Genomic DNA, 17,228 nt, shown 5'->3' on the forward strand with positions numbered 1-17,228 from the left:
TTTCTTCCTTGTTGAAAAAAACCAGGAACTGCATTATTCCATATGTAGATGGGACATAAAAGTGAGATCAAGAGACATTGATAAGAGTGTGGTGGTTACGGGGGGAGGGGGGAGAGGGAGAGGGAAGGGGGAGGGGGAGGGGCACAAAGAGAACTAGATACAGGGTGACAGGACAATCTGACTTTGGGTGATGGGTATGCAACATAATTGAACGACAAGATAACCTGGACATGTTATCTTTGAATATATGTATCTTGATTTACTGATGTCACCCCATTAAAAATAAATAAATAAAAAAAAGAAATTCGTAAAAATTACAGAGGCATAAATGAACTTTATCAGTAGCCATGGGTACACTATTGCTTCACACATAAGACTAAAGTGAATCAACTTTGTTTTAGTTAATTTGCTACGTCAGTATGTATACATTAAGTTATAAAAATAGAGAGGCACTCATGTGCCAAATAAACACGTGCTTACGTGTCAAAAGTTGTTGTGATAGAAACGGACAGAACTTTCCTGTAGACCTTATAGTGAGAGACCTCGAGTGGTGAATGTCTGTCTGAGGTTTTTCCACTTCTGAGACAAGGTACTTTCAAAGAGCAGGCAAGGCAAAGCAGATTATATTATCAAGGAAACAACCTCGTAGTCAGTTTAATTTCCTTAGAGGCAACATCTAGCCCAGTGGTTCTCAAACTTTTTGAAGTCAAGGCGCATTTAAAATCTTACAAATAATTGTAGGTGCACTATATACAAATTTCTGAGAAATATGTTATAATAATTAAGTCAAATATTAAAAAATATATATAAAGTCCAAGTGTGCTTTTATGGTAATTAAATGAAATAAATATGACAAAATTAAATTTATTCTGATATTAAAAAACATTTTTATGTTACATTTTTTGAGTTATGCTTTTTAAAATCCATAAAAAAGAGGGGTTAAAAAATAACAAAATGACAAAAAAGTTATCTTTATATATATATATATATATATAGAGAGAGAGAGAGAGAGAGAGAGATAGATACATTCTTAATAAGATTTAGTAAATTTGGCAAGTCTCAGCGCAAATGTGTTTTTTCATTCTTGTGTTTATGAGAAACATAAGCTTGATGTGTCCTAGTGATTTCTTCAATGTTGGGCATATATTTGAAAGGTAAACTCTCATTTCCTCGTCAATACATTGAAGAATTCCTCTCTTTTCACTCTTAATTGTGTTGAGTGCAGAAAACCCCCACCATACATATCATCTTAACTTTACACCAAACAAAGGATAGAAGAAACTTGTCTCCAGTCTTTCCAGAGAACATGGCAGACAATCCAGTACCACAGCTTAACAGCCTTTTGCAACTTAATTGGGCAAGTGAGGTAGAGGGTTGGGCAGACTGTCAGCTTATAGCCAATTCCCCACACCTCTGTCCCCCAAAAATCTAAACTCCAAAAACCTTATTGGTTTTTTGGTCCCCAACAGGCACATATTTCTCTGGAATACCATAGAGGACACCTGGAAATCTTCTAGGGCACACCAGTGCGCCCTGGCACACACTTTGAGAACCACTGGTCTAGCCATTTGCAACACCAGCATTTTCTAAAGAAGAAATAAAAACAAAGTAGGAATAAAATGATAAAGTGAGAAGGTTTCATCTGTATCATACCTCACTGTACAGGAGATTTTCCTGAATATAGAAATCTTGCAATTATACACACAAGTACTAGAACAGAAATCACCATTGTAATGGCTAATTACCATGTGATTCTTTATTAAACCCAGTGAGAACACCAACTCTGCATGTACTTTAAGCAGATGTAATGGATGCAGTAATGGGCTATTGCATTTGTCCCTCAGCTATCTAAAGAACTCTTTATTCTGGTTTTTCTTAAGCAGTGTCTCTCAGCTGTGTTTGTGGACATGACTTTAGCTAACTAGAGAGGTAAAATAATCTTTATAAAACTGGTTGTTTCCCTCACCACTGCAAAGGTCTGGGTTTGTGGGTTCTTTATGCCGAAGGACCTAAATTAATGGACTCAGAATGACCGTAGAGACAGACAGTAGCTCTGTTCAAGGGTGACTACCAAAGGCATGCTGGCTGAGGAGGAACCTTTTCCAGTCTTCTTTGCTACCTGCCTTGGTGACTTTTTCCTTATTGGCTCTATCTATATGGTCACTTTGAGATCATAAAGAGAATCACATCTGGAGGTTAAGAATCAGGGACCCTGAGCAAGGGCACCAGACAATGGGCAATAGTCAAGAGTTGAATGTCACTTGGGAAGGGGAGGGTGTATAACCAGGGAGCCAGGCAGGGATCCAAAACAGGGGAAGCAGGTAGGCAAACCTGATCCTTGGGCATGTGATTCCCAGGAGGCAGGGGAAAGGAATGGGACACAAAGTCACGTGGACACGAGCTAGTGATGACACAGGTCCTACCGGTTAGGCTAGAGCAGGAGTGACAGATGAAGGGAGAGCCCCTACAAAAGTTGAAAGAAGGCATCAAGAAGCCAAGAAAGTGTCATGTGACCTGGTGAGGCCAGACTCCATGAACTTTCTGCCCTGGACACCAGAGCAATGGTGCACACTTCCAATCATCTTAGCCAAAACTCTGTGAGACAGGACACATGCATCCCTTCTCATGCTGCTAATGAAAGCTGTTTCTGAATCACTGAACATGCATTCATTTATGGGAACATGGTAAAATATTACCCATTTGTTGCATTTGTAAAAATACCAAACTGAAATACATAGTTTGAATTATTTAATGTCTTAAATAGAATAAGATATTTTATATCCATACAGTAACTTGAGGTTTTAGCTGATGAAATGTCTTTAGGTAAAATCCCAGTGAGCCCTCTTTTGATGAAATGGTAATACTCTTTTCTAATTAGCAGTCTTTTATACCAACTCATAAAAAGGTAATTTCTTTGAGTCAGGTACACATCTTGTAGTAGCCTTTGCATCATTATCAAAACACCCTTCCTTGTAAGAAGAGAAACGCTCAGCCCATTCCAGGTTGCAGAACAAGGTCTGAGCTAATGAGATTTCGCTGCACTAGGATGCCCGAAGCACTGCCTTACTAGAATGCCTTCTTTCCCACAGAATCTCTGATCTCTTGCAATATTGCAATAATCTAAGGTATGTGATTTCAGCTGATAAATTATGCAGTTGCCTTTCTAAGTCTCTACTCCTGGGCTCTCTGTCTTGGAGTTTCAGATCCTGAAAAGCAGGAAATTATGCCTGGCTAATATTGACCTCAGGTACCCTGCAGTGATAAATGTGACAAAAATATTAAGCCAAATGTCCTTGACTATGACAATCTAAATGACTCACCTGGCCATAGCTCCAGCTTCTACTCTGGATGTTATTGACATCTCCATAAAAAATAACCCCGATGTCATTCAGGATGTACTCTTCCCGTTCCTTTTCATCATCCAGGTATACAGCATCCTCTGCATCAGAAGTTAAACATAATGCCCATTATTAGCTTAGTAATAGTGCTAATTAGAAAAGACTGTATTCATACATGTAAAGTTTGTTTTGGTCCTAAACTGCAGTTGAATCAACTAAATGAAAAAAATAGTCTTTTGTTTCACTAAAGATAGGTTGTTCCCCAATATGTAATTTTAGTAATGGTCAACCTAATCAATAGCCAAGGGCAGTTTGTAAATTAGGACATTTGTCAGCAAATGCTGGCAAACTCTGGCTCTCTAAGTTTCAAGGAGCACAATTGAATGGATATATCTTATTAAACATTTTAGGATTCTGGTGCATCAGTAGTGTTCAGAATCATAATTCTATGATGCAGATACAAATCTGTAACTGGATCAAAAAATAATTTTCAACCTATTTGAAAATAATATTTAAAGCAAGTCTGGGGCAGTAAAAGACTGCAGCATTGTCTACCACTTTTAGCTTGTGGCCCGTCACTGATGGGAAGAGAGAGGCTGGGAGACAACTATTGTGGATGTGTTGGGAGGTAGGTGCCCGACCAGCCTCTCTGGTCAGCTTCCTCCACTGCAGCAACTTTTTGTTCCTGTGGCTCTAATCTTAGAAAGGCCACGCTACCCATCTGCTCACTTAATAATCAGCATGGAATTTATTCCCAGGGCAGGTGTGAAAGCAGCAAAAGCATCTTAAACATAGGCAGAACCATACATGGATAAATTATACTCAGGAAATTTGCATGTTTGGAACTGGGTCAATCTGGCTTCTGATGGGGACATTGTTCAGTACATTTCTCTGGCCCAAATGCTACCTGTCACCCCTGCCACCTTTCCAGGGTTCTCTTTCTTCCTTGTTCTCTGTCTGATAGGCTTTTATCACTCTCTAGAATAGTAGTTATCAACCTTGGTTGCATATTAGAATCATCTGGGTAGATTCAAAAACTACTGATTCCTGGACTGAACTCAATATTGATTAAATCATAATATTAGGGGAGGAGATGAGATCCAGGTGTCAAGGTTTTAAAATTTCATTTATTTATTTTAAGCTCTGCAGTGATTCTGATATAGAACCAAAGCTGACAACAAACTTTCTAGCCTCTTGCTACTCAAAGACTGTTTGAAAGACCAACACTGCTTGGATGCTTATGAGAAATGCAGGTTCCCAGGCTCCAACTCAGACCTACTAGATCAGAATGTGCATGTTGTTAACAAGAACCCAAAGGGGGGGGGAGAGGAGAGGGAGGAGAGCACAAAAAAAAACTAGATAGAAGGTGACAGAGGACAATCTGACTTTCGGTGATGGGTATGCAATATAATTGAATGACAAGATAACCTGGACATGTTTTCTTTCAACATATGTACCCTGATTTATTGATGTCACTCCATTAATATTAATAAAAATTTATTAAAAAAAAAAAGAACCTCAGGTGATTTACATACAAATTGAGATTTGCAAAGTGCTGCTCAGCTCAACTAGTCAATTCCCATTCTAGGCTCTGTCATAGCGTTGATGGAATCCTTTGGAGATTTCTTGGTTTTGTCTGTTCTCCAATACTTTCTGTTATCTTCCTCTCTCTTCTCTGCCTCTTGCCTACCATGTGCCTGGTTTCATGTAACTGTAAATACACACATGCACATACTCACATACTAATGTCCAATAAACTATATATATTTACAGTGTGCAATCTTACAATCAAAATAATAAAAATATCTATCATCTATCACATCAAAATTTCCTGTGCCCGTTTGTAATTCTTCCTTCTTGAGTCTCTCTCTGGTTCCCTGCCGTCTCCCTCACCCCATCCCTGCCAGGGAACTATTAATCTGCTTTTGCCTCTATAAATTAGTTTGCATTTTCTAAAATTTCATATAAATAGAATCACACAGTATGATCTTTTTTGGGGGATAGGGTTCTTGCTTCTTTCACTCAGGCTAATTATCTTGTGATTCATTCCTATTATAGCATGTAGCAATATTTTGTTCATCCAAGAGTCATTTTATCTTCCTAAAAATATCAGAATTACATGGCAACTATGAGGCACCTTCCCTGAGCCCTTCAAGTGTCAGCTTTGATGCCTCAAACTGCTGGCCTTGCTGGGTTCCAGAGGCCGAAGGCCATGGTTTTACCAGCAATCTCTATAAGGCTGATGACTCTAAGTGGAAATGACAGCTTCCTTGCCAAGTGGATCAGACATGAATAAGTGACAGCTGAGTTTGAGGTTAATATTTCTGGGTAAAAGGATAAAAAAAGACTTTTATTTAAAAAAAATATGAGGGTAGAAGTGAAAGGGCGCCGGCCATTTGCATGCACAGGACACTCACCAGATGCCATCAAATGTCTTGAAAAGGAAAGGGTACTTTTGTTTTTATGCTTCTGTAAAAGTGGTTTAACTCTTGTGACTGTTATAATAAACATTTTAGCCAATTGAGATTTAATGCCTGTTGTTGAGATAGAAATGTCTTCTTAAGACCACTGAGGTCTAGAGATGACATTTAGGAATGTTTTAAACCTGTTTTCTTTATATGAGATATTTATGGACTTGTCGTATAAGCAATTAGATGTGAGCTTGAATTACGGAGCTGTTATAATTTAAATAATTGGTATAAGAAGAGATAAGCCAAAATGAATAGCCTAGAAATAGATGTTACAATTTGTATTTACCTACTTGTGAAATTAATAAATAATAGAGAAAGTATTGAAAATCAAAGAGAGTGACTGGAGTGTTCATTAAATTTATCTGACAAAGTTTGTTGTTTGGAAAAAGTAAGTTTTCTGTACATCAAAATAAACTGAAAATTAATTTAAACTTAAATTAAAAAAATAAAAATGCATAAGAAATCTAAAATAAAAATGAATATTTATTTAGTCTCTAGATGAGAAAGTTTTATCTAAATAAAATAATAAAAAATATCAAAAAGAAAAAATGATTAATGAATTTTTTAACATAAATATAAAACTTGACTCTAAATGGAAACAATATTTAGATTTTTAAATAAAGTAAAATTTAAAGTATATAAAAAACTAGGAAAACATTTGCAGCAACAGAAGATGTTAATAAACTTCCCTTATATGTGAAAAATTTCAATAAATTGATAAATGTGCTGATTGAGAAAAATGCAAATACAAAACTATGAAAAAATCATAAAGTATTAAAAGAAAGTCAGTAAAGGGAAAACCATTTCACAGAAGAGGAAATGTGACCATATATACATAGAAACAATTTTAGCTAAGAAGTATTTAAAGAACTACAAAGATTTAAAAGGAAAAAAAATATATGCATATATATTTATTTTTGCACTAAAATTATAACACTCAACACCAGTTAATGTGTGATGAATTGCCAATCTACTGATGGAATTATAATAGCTACCATATATATATATATATATATATATATATATATATATATAGCCTTAAAATATATATATGGTTTTTGATCCAGTGTAATGAATCTGCCTTATTTCTACCCATAGAAATAAGGCATAAAGACCTGCCAGGTGGTGGCGCAGTGGATAGAGCATAGGCCTGGGAAACTGAGGACCCAGGTTCAAAACCCCAAGTTTGCTGGCTTGAGTGTGGGCTCACCAACTTAAGCATGGGGTCGCCGGCTTGAGCATGGGGTCACTGGTTTGAGCCCAAGGTCACTGGCTTGAGCAAGGGGTCACTGGCTCAGCTGGAGCCCCCTCATTGAGGCACATATGAGAAACAATAAATGAACAACTAAAGTGCCACAACGAGTTGATGCTTCTCATTTCTTTCCCTTCCTGTCTGTCTGTCTGTCTCTCTCTTCCTAAAATAAAATAAAAATAAAAAATAGACAATATTAATTATGATACAACCATAGCCAGCATTCATTAAAAAGAATATTATGTACTGATATAAAAAACTCTCCAAGATATATTGTGTAAGAAAGTAAGGTGTAGAGTAACATGCATAACACAATTACATTTGTTGTTAAAAATTCCAAACTTTATATATATATATATATATATATATATATATTAATATGTAAAATTATAGCAAAGTTTCCAAAACAATATACACAAGTAAAGTTGCTTTTTATTCTGGAGATTCTCTAGGATTGAATGGTAAAAAGGGAAAGTCTACTTTTTACCATATATATGAGTATATGTGTATATTTTTGAAAATAGACAATATATTTAATTAACTGTCAATTAAAAATTAAAACATTAAAAAATCCATTACAGAGATGACATCAGAGTAATGGTGCAGTAGGAAGCGATACCGATAAATCTCCCCCAAAACTCAACAAGATCTTCAACCAGAAACAGAAAGACCTATCCTTGGACCCTCCAGATGTTTTGCAATACACCCAAAGGTATGGTCAAGTGAAAAATTGGCTAAATATATAATTCAAACCCTGAAAGAAATAGGGAATAAGAAATGCTCTGCCTTCCTCACTAACCTAAACAGGGCGGCTTTCACTGGGAACTGAGAATATAGAAACTAGGCGGGCAAAGGGGGTGAATAGATCCAGGCCGCGGCACAAATGGCTGAACCAGGCTGTGGCACAGAGATCCAAGCCGAGGAAAAACTGTTCCTGTGGCAACCCGGGCAATACAAGCTAACACTTGCGCCAAACCCAGACAAAGAAAGACAAGCGGGGCAGCCATTTTCCCTGATCTCCGGGTCGGCGCACGCAGATAGTGGGCGAGAGATTCCTTCCAAAGCCCTGGGAGTGGGCGCTCATGTTATCCCACAGAGAGGCAGAGTCAGAGGCCTTTGTGTGGGCTGAAAACAGAATCTCCGGACTGCCCCAGCGCCCTGAGGGAGCCAAGCACGGGGAGGAAGTGAGAGCCAATACCAACACTGGAACTTTTCTGTGCGGGAGAGGGATTCACTCAGAGGGTGAGGTGGCCAGCCTGATATCCTGGTCTGCAGGCACGGAGAGTGAGCGAGAGATTCCTCTGAGTGCCTCAGGAGTGGGTGCCCATGTTACCCCACAGAGGGGCAGAGTCAGAGGCCTTTGTGTGGGCCGAAGGCAAAATCTCCGGACCGCCCCAGCGCCCTGGAAAAGCCGTGCACAGGGACGGAGCAAGAGCCAATTCCAACGCTGGAACTTTTCCATGCGCTTGGGGGTTTCACTCAGAGGGTGAGGCGGCTGGCCTGATATCCTGGTATGCATGCACAGATAGTGGGTGAGAGATTCCTCCAAGTGCCTCGGCAGTGTGTGTCCGTGTTATCCCACAGAGTGGCAGAGCCAGAGCTCTTTGAATGGGCGGAGCCCTGCCTGATTATGCTAGCAGCTCTGACTGACTGAGCCTCACCCAGAGCCCTGTCTGAGTGGGAATAGGGTGGGGAGTTGCCAGCTCTTTAAACCTCTTATTATCCAGGCAGAGGCAGCAGCAACCCCGTAGCTGGATTAACAGGCTACTAATTGAGGAAAGAAAGACTAGGAGAAAGGCTCCAGGAACACAGACTCTCTCACTGGCGGAGCCTACAAATGCTAATGAGCCTCGACTGCCAACAAGACTGAAGCACAATACACGACATCGCCACAGAGACTTATCAACTGCAAACCTCTACCTGAGTGTGCCAAAGGGGCAGAACCTGGGGTACAGAGTCATCAACCAGGAAGAGGGAGAGAAAAGAAAAAGCAAGAAGATAACCTCTCAAAATCAACAATAATCTGCAGACTTTATAAACTATCCCATTTTATTATATTCATTTGTTTCTCTTATCTCCATTCTTGATTTTTTTTTCCTCCTCCAATTTGGTCATTTAACTCTCTGACAGTCTTACTTTCTCCTCTCCTTGAACTACACTACCCATAAGTGTTACAACTCCCATTATCTTTTCTTTCCTCTTCCTTTCTCTCTATGAGGGTTGCACTCCAAAACCCTTAACTCTCTCTCTCCTCTTTTTTCTTTTTTCTTCTTTTAGTGGTTCCCTCTTTTTTTTCTCTCTCTCCCATTCTTTTCTCCCTCTATATTAGCTTCTTCCTTTCTCCTTTATGTCTCCTCTCATTCAAACCTCAATTATGAACAATATCTTACCTGGGACTCAAAGTTATATTTGTGGCATTTTGGGTTTTTTTTTACTTCACCTTTTTAACACACTAGCAGTGCTCCCATCCCTGGCTCTCCATTTTATCTAGTTTTTGTTCCACTAAATACAATAGTAATTTTTAAATTTGTTCCCCCATTTTCCTGTTTCCCTCTTATTCCTCTCATCATAACTCTTAGTCAACCAAGACCTAAAAGCAAATCATTTTATTCTTGACCTAATTTTTTTTCTTATTTGCTTTCTGTGGGTCCATACATCCTTTTCTTTTTCTTTTTTTTTTTTTTTTTGCCCCTTTATTACTTCTCCCCAATTGAGGCCCTCCATTACAGGCATTGTATGTTCTATTTAGTACAATATAATTCACAGTTAACTACAAGATTTTCTCAAGAAAGAGGGTAGAGGAGAGGAGACAGGAAAAAAAAGGGGGGAGAATAATATCCTTTTTTTAAAAAAAAATTTTTATTTTATTTTATTTTTCTTTATTTCATTATTAATTTTTTAAAAAAAACTCTTTTTGATTTTTCATTTTTTTAAACTTTTTATTCTTTATTAAATCTCATTAATACTATCAACAAAACCACCCTCAGATGCCATTAAGGAAGAGAAAATCGAATATCATGGATACAAAAGAAAGAGAGGTAACACAGCTAGATAAGAAAAAATCTATGGAGAAAAAATTTAATATATTGGAAACCTTGGAGCTAAATGACAGAGAATGTAAGATAGAAATCCTAAAAATCCTCCGAGATATACAAGAAAACACAGAAAGGCAATTTAGGGAGCTCAGAAAACAACTCGACGAACACAAAGAATATATTTCCAAGGAAATTGAAACTATAAAAACAAATCAAACAGAGATGAAAAACTCAATTTATGAGCTGAAAAACGAGGTAACAAGCTTAGCTAATAGAACAGGTCAGATAGAAGAGAGGATTAGTGAAATAGAAGACAAGCAACTTGAGGCACAACAGAGAAAAGAAGAAAGAGACTCAAAAATTTAAAAAAATGAGATAGCCCTATAAGAATTATCTGACTCCATCAGAAAGAATAACATAAGAATAATAGGTATATCAGAGGGAGAAGAGAGAGAAAATGGAATGGAGAACATACTCAAACAAATAATAGATGAGAACTTCCCAAGCCTGTGGAAAGAACTAAAGCCTCAAATTCAAGAAGCAAAGAGAACTCCTAGTTTTCTTAACCCCAACAAACCTACTCCAAGGCACATCATAATGAAATTGGCACAAACCAACGGCAAAGAAAAAATTCTCAAGGCAGCCAGGGAAAAGAAGAATACAAAATATAAAGGAAGACCCATTAGATTATCATCAGATTTCTCAGCAGAAACTCTACAAGCTAGAAGAGAGTGGACCCCAATATTTAAAGTCCTGAAAGAGAGGAACTTTTAGCCATGAATAATATACCCATCAAAGCTATCCTTCAAATATGAAGGAGAAATAAAAACATTCACAGATACAGAAAAGATGAGGGAATTTATCATCAGAAAACCCCCACTCCAGGAATTCCTAAAGGGGGTTCTCCAATCAGATACAAAAAACAAAACAAAACAAAACAAAAAACCAAACAAACAAACAAACAAAAAAACAAAGCCACAAGTAAAAGCTCCAAGAAGAACACAATAAAACCAAATTTAAACTGTGACAACAACAAAAAGAAAGGAGGGTGGAGAGGATGGAGATTAACAGAAGCAAAGGATGATGCAGTGCAAACGTAATCACAAAATAGTGTTCTACAATGAATAGGGTAGGAACCCTTTTCATTACTTAAAGGTAACCACCATTGAAAAAACCACCACAGAAGCACATGAGATAAAAAGATAGCAACAGAGGAAAGATGTATGGAATACAACCAAATAAAAACAAAAGATAGAAAAAAGAAAGAGAAGGATCAATGAAGATACAAAACTAACAGAAAGCAATCTATAAAATGGCAATAGGGAACTCACAAGTGTCAATAATTGCACTAAATGTAAACGGATTAAACTCACCAATAAAAAGGCAGAGTAGCAGAATGGATTAAAAAAGAAAATCCAACTGTATACTGCGTACAGGAAACTCATCTAAGTAACAAGGATAAAAACAAATTCAAAGTGAAAGGCTGGAAAACAATATTCCAAGCAAATAACATCCAAAAAAAAGCAGGCGTAGCAATACTCATATCGGATAATGCTGACTACAAGACAGTAAAAGTACTCAGAGACAAAAATGGCCATTTCATAATGGCTAAGGGGACACTGAATCAAGAAGACATAACAATTCTTAATATATATGCACCAAACCAAGGAGCACCAAAATATATAAGACAACTACTTATTGACCTTAAAACAAAAACTGACAAAAATACAATCATACTTGGAGACCTCAATACACCGCTGACGGCTCTAGATCGGTCATCCAAACAGAATCAACAAAGATATAGTGGCCTTAAACAAAACACTAGAGTACCTGGATATAATAGACATCTACAGGACATTTCATCCCAAAGTGACTGAGTATACATTTTTCTCCAGTGTACATGAATCATTCTCAAGAATTGACCATATGTTGGGCCACAAAAACAACATTAGCAAATTCAGAAAAATCGAAGTTGTACCAAGCATATTTTCTGATCATAAAGCCTTGAAACTAGAATTCAACTGCAAAAAAGAGGAAAAAAATCCCACAAAAATGTGGAAACTAAACAACATACTTTTAAAAAATGAATGGGTCAAAGAAGAAATAAGTGCAGAGATCAAAAGATATATACAGACAAATGAAAATGACAATACGACATATCAGAATCTATGGGATGCAGCAAAAGCAGTGATAAGAGGGAAGTTCATATCACTTCAGGCATATATGAACAAACAAGAGAGAGCCCAAATGAGCCACTTAACTTCACACCTTAAGGAACTAGAAAAAGAAGAACAAAGACAACCCAAAACCAGCCGAAGAAAGGAGATAATAAAAATCAGAGCAGAAATAAATGAAGTAGAGAACAGAAAAACTATAGAAAAAATTAATAGAACAAGGAGCTGGTTCTTTGAAAAGATCAACAAAATTGACAAACCCTTGGCAAGACTTACCAAGGAAAAAAGAGAAAGAACTCATATAAACAAAATCCAAAATGAAACAGAAGAAATCACCATGGACACTGTAGATATACAAAGAATTATTGTAGAATACTATGAAAAACATTATGCCACTAAATTCAACAACCTAGAAGAAATGGATAAATTCCTAGAACAATACAACCTTCCTAGACTGAGTCAAGAAGAAGCAGAAAGCCTAAACAGATGTATTAGTAGAGAAGAAATAGAAAAAACTATTAAAAACCTCCCCAAAAGTAAAAGTCCAGGCCCAGACGGCTATACCAGCAAATTTTATCAAACATTCAAAGAAGACTTGGTTCCTATTCTACTCAAAGTCTTCCAAAAAATTGAAGAAGAAGCAATACTTCCAAACACATTTTATGAGGCCAACATAACCCTCATACCAAAACCAGGCAAGGATGGCACAAAAAAAGAAAACTACAGACCAATATCTCTAATGAATACAGATGCTAAAATACTAAACAAAATACTAGCAAATCGAATACAACAACATATTAAAAAGATAATACATCATGATCAAGTGGGATTCATCCCAGAATCTCAAGGATGGTTCAACATACGTAAAACGGTTAACGTAATACACCATATCAACAAAACAAAGAACAAAAACCACATGATCTTATCAATAGACACAGAAAAGGCTTTTGATAAAATACAACACAATTTTATGTTGAAGACTCTCAACAAAATGGGTATAGAAGGAAAATATCTCAACATGATTAAGGCCATATATGATAAACCATCAGCTAACATCATATTAAATGGCACAAAGCTGAAGGCTTTCCCCCTTAAATCAGGAACAAGACAGGGTTGTCCACTCTCTCCACTCTTATTTAATGTGGTACTAGAGGTTCTAGCCAGAGCAATCAGACAAGACAAAGAAATAAAAGGCATCCATATCGGAAAAGAAGAAGTAAAGGTATCACTTTTTGCAGATGATATGATCCTATACATCGAAAACACCAAAGAATCCACAAAAAGAATACTAGAAACAATATGCCAATACAGTAAGGTCGCAGGATACAAAATTAACATACAAAAGTCAATAGCCTTTCTATATGCCAACAATGAAACAAATGAGAATGAACTCAAAAGAATAATTCCCTTCATGATTGCAACAAAAAAAATAAAATACTTAGGAATAAACATAACAAAGAATGTAAAGGACTTATATAATGAAAACTATGATTTCCCCATTGTTAAGGGAAATCAAAAAAGATATAATAAGATGGAAGAATATACCTTGTTCTTGGTTAGGAAGAATAAATATAATCAAGATGGCCATATTACCCAAAGCAATATACAAATTTAATGTAATTCCCATCGAAATTCCAATGACATTTTTTAAAGAAATGGAGCAAAAAATCATCAGATTTATATGGAACTATAAAAAACCCTGAATAGCCAAAGCAATCCTAAAGAAAAAGAATGAAGCTGGGGGCATTACAATACCTGACTTCAAACTATATTATAGGGCCACGACAATCAAAACAGCATGGTATTGGCAGAAAAATAGATACTCAGAGCAATGGAACAGAATAGAAAACCCAGAAATAAAACCACATATATATAGTCAAATAATTTTTGATAAAGGGGCGAAAAACATACAATGGAGAAAAGATAGCCTCTTCAATAAATGGTGCTGGGAAAACTGGAAAGCCACATGCAAAAGAATGAAACTGGACTACAGTCTATCCCCCTGTACTAAAATTAACTCAAAATGGATCAAAGATCTATACATAAGACCTGAAACAATTAAGTACATAGAAGAAGACATAGGTACTAAAATCATGGACCTGGGTTTTAAAGAGCATTTTATGAATTTGACTCCAAAGGCAAGAGAAGTGAAGGCAAAAATTAATGAATGGGACTACATCAGACTAAGAAGTTTTTGCTCAGCAAGAGAAACTGATAACAAAATAAACAGACAGCCAACTAAATGGGAAATGATATTTTCAAACAACAGCTCAGGTAAGGGCCTAATATCCAAAATATACAAAGAACTCATAAAACTCAACAACAAACAAACAATCTAATAAAAAAATGGGAAGAGGACATGAACACACACTTCTCCCAGGAAGACATACAAATGGCCAACAGATATAAGAAAAGATGCTCATCTTCATTAGTTATTAGAGAAATGCAAATCAAAACTGCAATGAGATACCACCTCACACCTGTTAGATTAGCTATTATTAACAAGACAGGTAATAGCAAATGTTGGAGAGGCTGTGGAGAAAAAGGAACCCTCATCCACTGTTGGTGGGAATGTAAAGTAGTACAACCATTATGGAAGAAAGTATGGTGGTTCCTCAAAAAACTGAAAATAGAACTACCTTAAGACCCAGCAATCCCTCTACTGGGTATATACCCCAAAAACTCAGAAACATTGATATGTAAAGACACATGTAGCCCCATGTTCACTGCAGCATTGTTCACAGTGGCCAGGACATGGAAACAAACAAAAAGTCCGTCAATAGATGATTGGATAAAGAAGATGTGGCACATATACACTATGGAATACTACTCATAGATAGTATTGACATCGGATCATTTACAGCAAAATGGTGGGATCTTGATAACATTATATGAAGTGAAATAAATAAATCAGAAAAAACCAGGGACTGCATTATTCCATACGTAGGTGGGACATAAAAGTGAAACTAAGAGACATTGATAAGAGTGTGGTGGTTCCGGGGGGGGGGGAGGGGGGAGAGGGAGAGGGAAAGGGGGAGGGGGAGGGGCACAAAGAAAACTAGATAGAAGGTGACAGAGGACAATCTGACTTTGGGTGATGGGTATGTAACATAAGTGAACGACAAGATAACCTGGAGTTGTTATCTTTGAATATATGTATCCTGATTTATTGATGTCGCCCCATTAAAAATAAAATTATTAAAAAAAATCCATTACACAGATGAAAATAAACCAAAATGTTAATAGTATCTCTGATTTGTAGATCTCTGAGTATTTTTTATGCTTTCATTATTTTTGTTTATAAGACCTTCATTATAAAAAAAAGTTTTTAAAATGTGGTTACATTTACGTGAAACTACCAATTTCGTAAGAGGTTATCAACTTCAGCTTTTATATATTAATTTTTCTTCAACAGGAATATGATTGTGCTCCTTTTTATTATCAATGTTGTTGTTAAATACCATCATATAACCATAACTTTTCCTCTTTCTTTAAGTCTCCTTGCACCCTTTTCCTACCAGCACAGGCTGGAATTAGCCTTATTCTCTTGGAGTCCTATGGATGCTGTGGTAATTTTCATCCCACTAGAAGGAGGCTGTTTGTTCCATAATTTGTTTATTAAACAAGCATGAGTTCAGTATTTACTATGTGCTAGGAACATCCTATGTGCAATACAAAGACAAACTCACTAAAACTCAATAACAACCTTAAGAGAAAGAAGGTCTTATCTAATCCCCATTTTAGAGGTGAGGAAAAGAGAAGTAGAGTAACTTTCCTGAGACCACAGTGCTAGTAAAAGTGAAGCCAAGATTTGAATATAAATCTGGCTCCCAAGTGGATTGTGACTCCTGAGTCTGAGAAATCCAGCCAGCCGGTCTGTCCCCAGCACATGGTACTAGGGAACATGGCACCATGTATATTTAACTGCAATAAAAGAGGGGGGCAGAGCTTGGAGAATGAGAGAAAGTCCAAGAAAATGAAGGAATTACCTTTTGGTTTCTGTTTGTATTGAAGGGAAGTTATAATTCAGGTGGTGCCCTTTGAATTGCAAGGAGTTCTGTTCAAGACTGGGCAGCCCCTTTCCTTTTAGCAGCTGAAGTAAATCCTCCCTGAAGATGACCGGGCATAACCATGAATCCTCAGCTAGGCTAGGAAGTCCAACGGGAAGCCTTGACTTTAATTCCAAATTTATGATATTTATTTATGATTTTAAAAGAAGATTGAAGGTGGAAAGAACTACTTTATTTCCTGGTTTTATTCAGATCTGTCTCCTTAAAATATAGGTGTCCAAAGCTTGGATAAAAAAAAAAATCACCATGGAAACTCCAAAAATATTAATAATTGCTATGTTTGACAGGCTAACAAAAATAGAAAAACTTAATCATTTGCTTCCAGAGATTTTTGTTGTTGGCTTTCTGGTGTTTTTTTGTTATTGCTTTTTTTTTTAAATTTTGGTTAGTGTTAGAGGTGTAGTGAGTAGAATTATAATAGATTTGGGGTGGGTGGATTATTCTCCACTTAGTAAAATGGAGGATATTACTACGAGAAAAAATGAACTGACCAATAACTCAGTGTTCTAGAAAGCCAACAATTTGAAGTATTAGAAAGCAGGTTATGTGTGTTGCTCTGAGTGTGCTTATATATAAGTGTGGTGATTAGGAGCTATACTTCTCAAATAAATGAGAACTGATAGGAAAAGCTAGGTCTAGGCAACATGGAGCTGGATTGGCAGCACCATGGACCAACTGACAACTTCTTGATCCTAAGTGAGGCAAACAAACATCAGCATAACACTCAACAAAAAAACAGATTACACATGTCTTTGTTGACTGTGGCACAATACCTCCAACGACTGTATCCCACAGCTTCACCACCAGACGAGACCTTCCATCTGCCTTATAAATAACCACCCTTTCAGGGTGACTAATATGAGACGAGTAGTAAACAAGAATGATCTC

At 36.8% G+C, this 17,228-nt stretch overlaps 1 protein-coding gene across 2 annotated transcripts in view; it reads right to left on the bottom strand.

Moving 5' to 3' along the window:
- F13A1 (coagulation factor XIII A chain) overlaps positions 1–17,228 on the bottom strand; it is a 172,615-nt gene that overhangs the window by 87,370 nt on the left and 68,017 nt on the right. For both annotated transcript variants that reach the window (XM_066268426.1, XM_066268425.1), the window contains one exon: positions 3,321–3,439. In XM_066268426.1, coding sequence (XP_066124523.1) covers positions 3,321–3,439 — 119 coding nt within the window. The remainder of the gene's footprint in view (positions 1–3,320; positions 3,440–17,228) is intronic.

The sequence above is a fragment of the Saccopteryx bilineata genome, chromosome 3 (assembly GCF_036850765.1).
Source record: "Saccopteryx bilineata isolate mSacBil1 chromosome 3, mSacBil1_pri_phased_curated, whole genome shotgun sequence".
Taxonomy (NCBI): Eukaryota; Metazoa; Chordata; class Mammalia; order Chiroptera; family Emballonuridae; genus Saccopteryx; species Saccopteryx bilineata.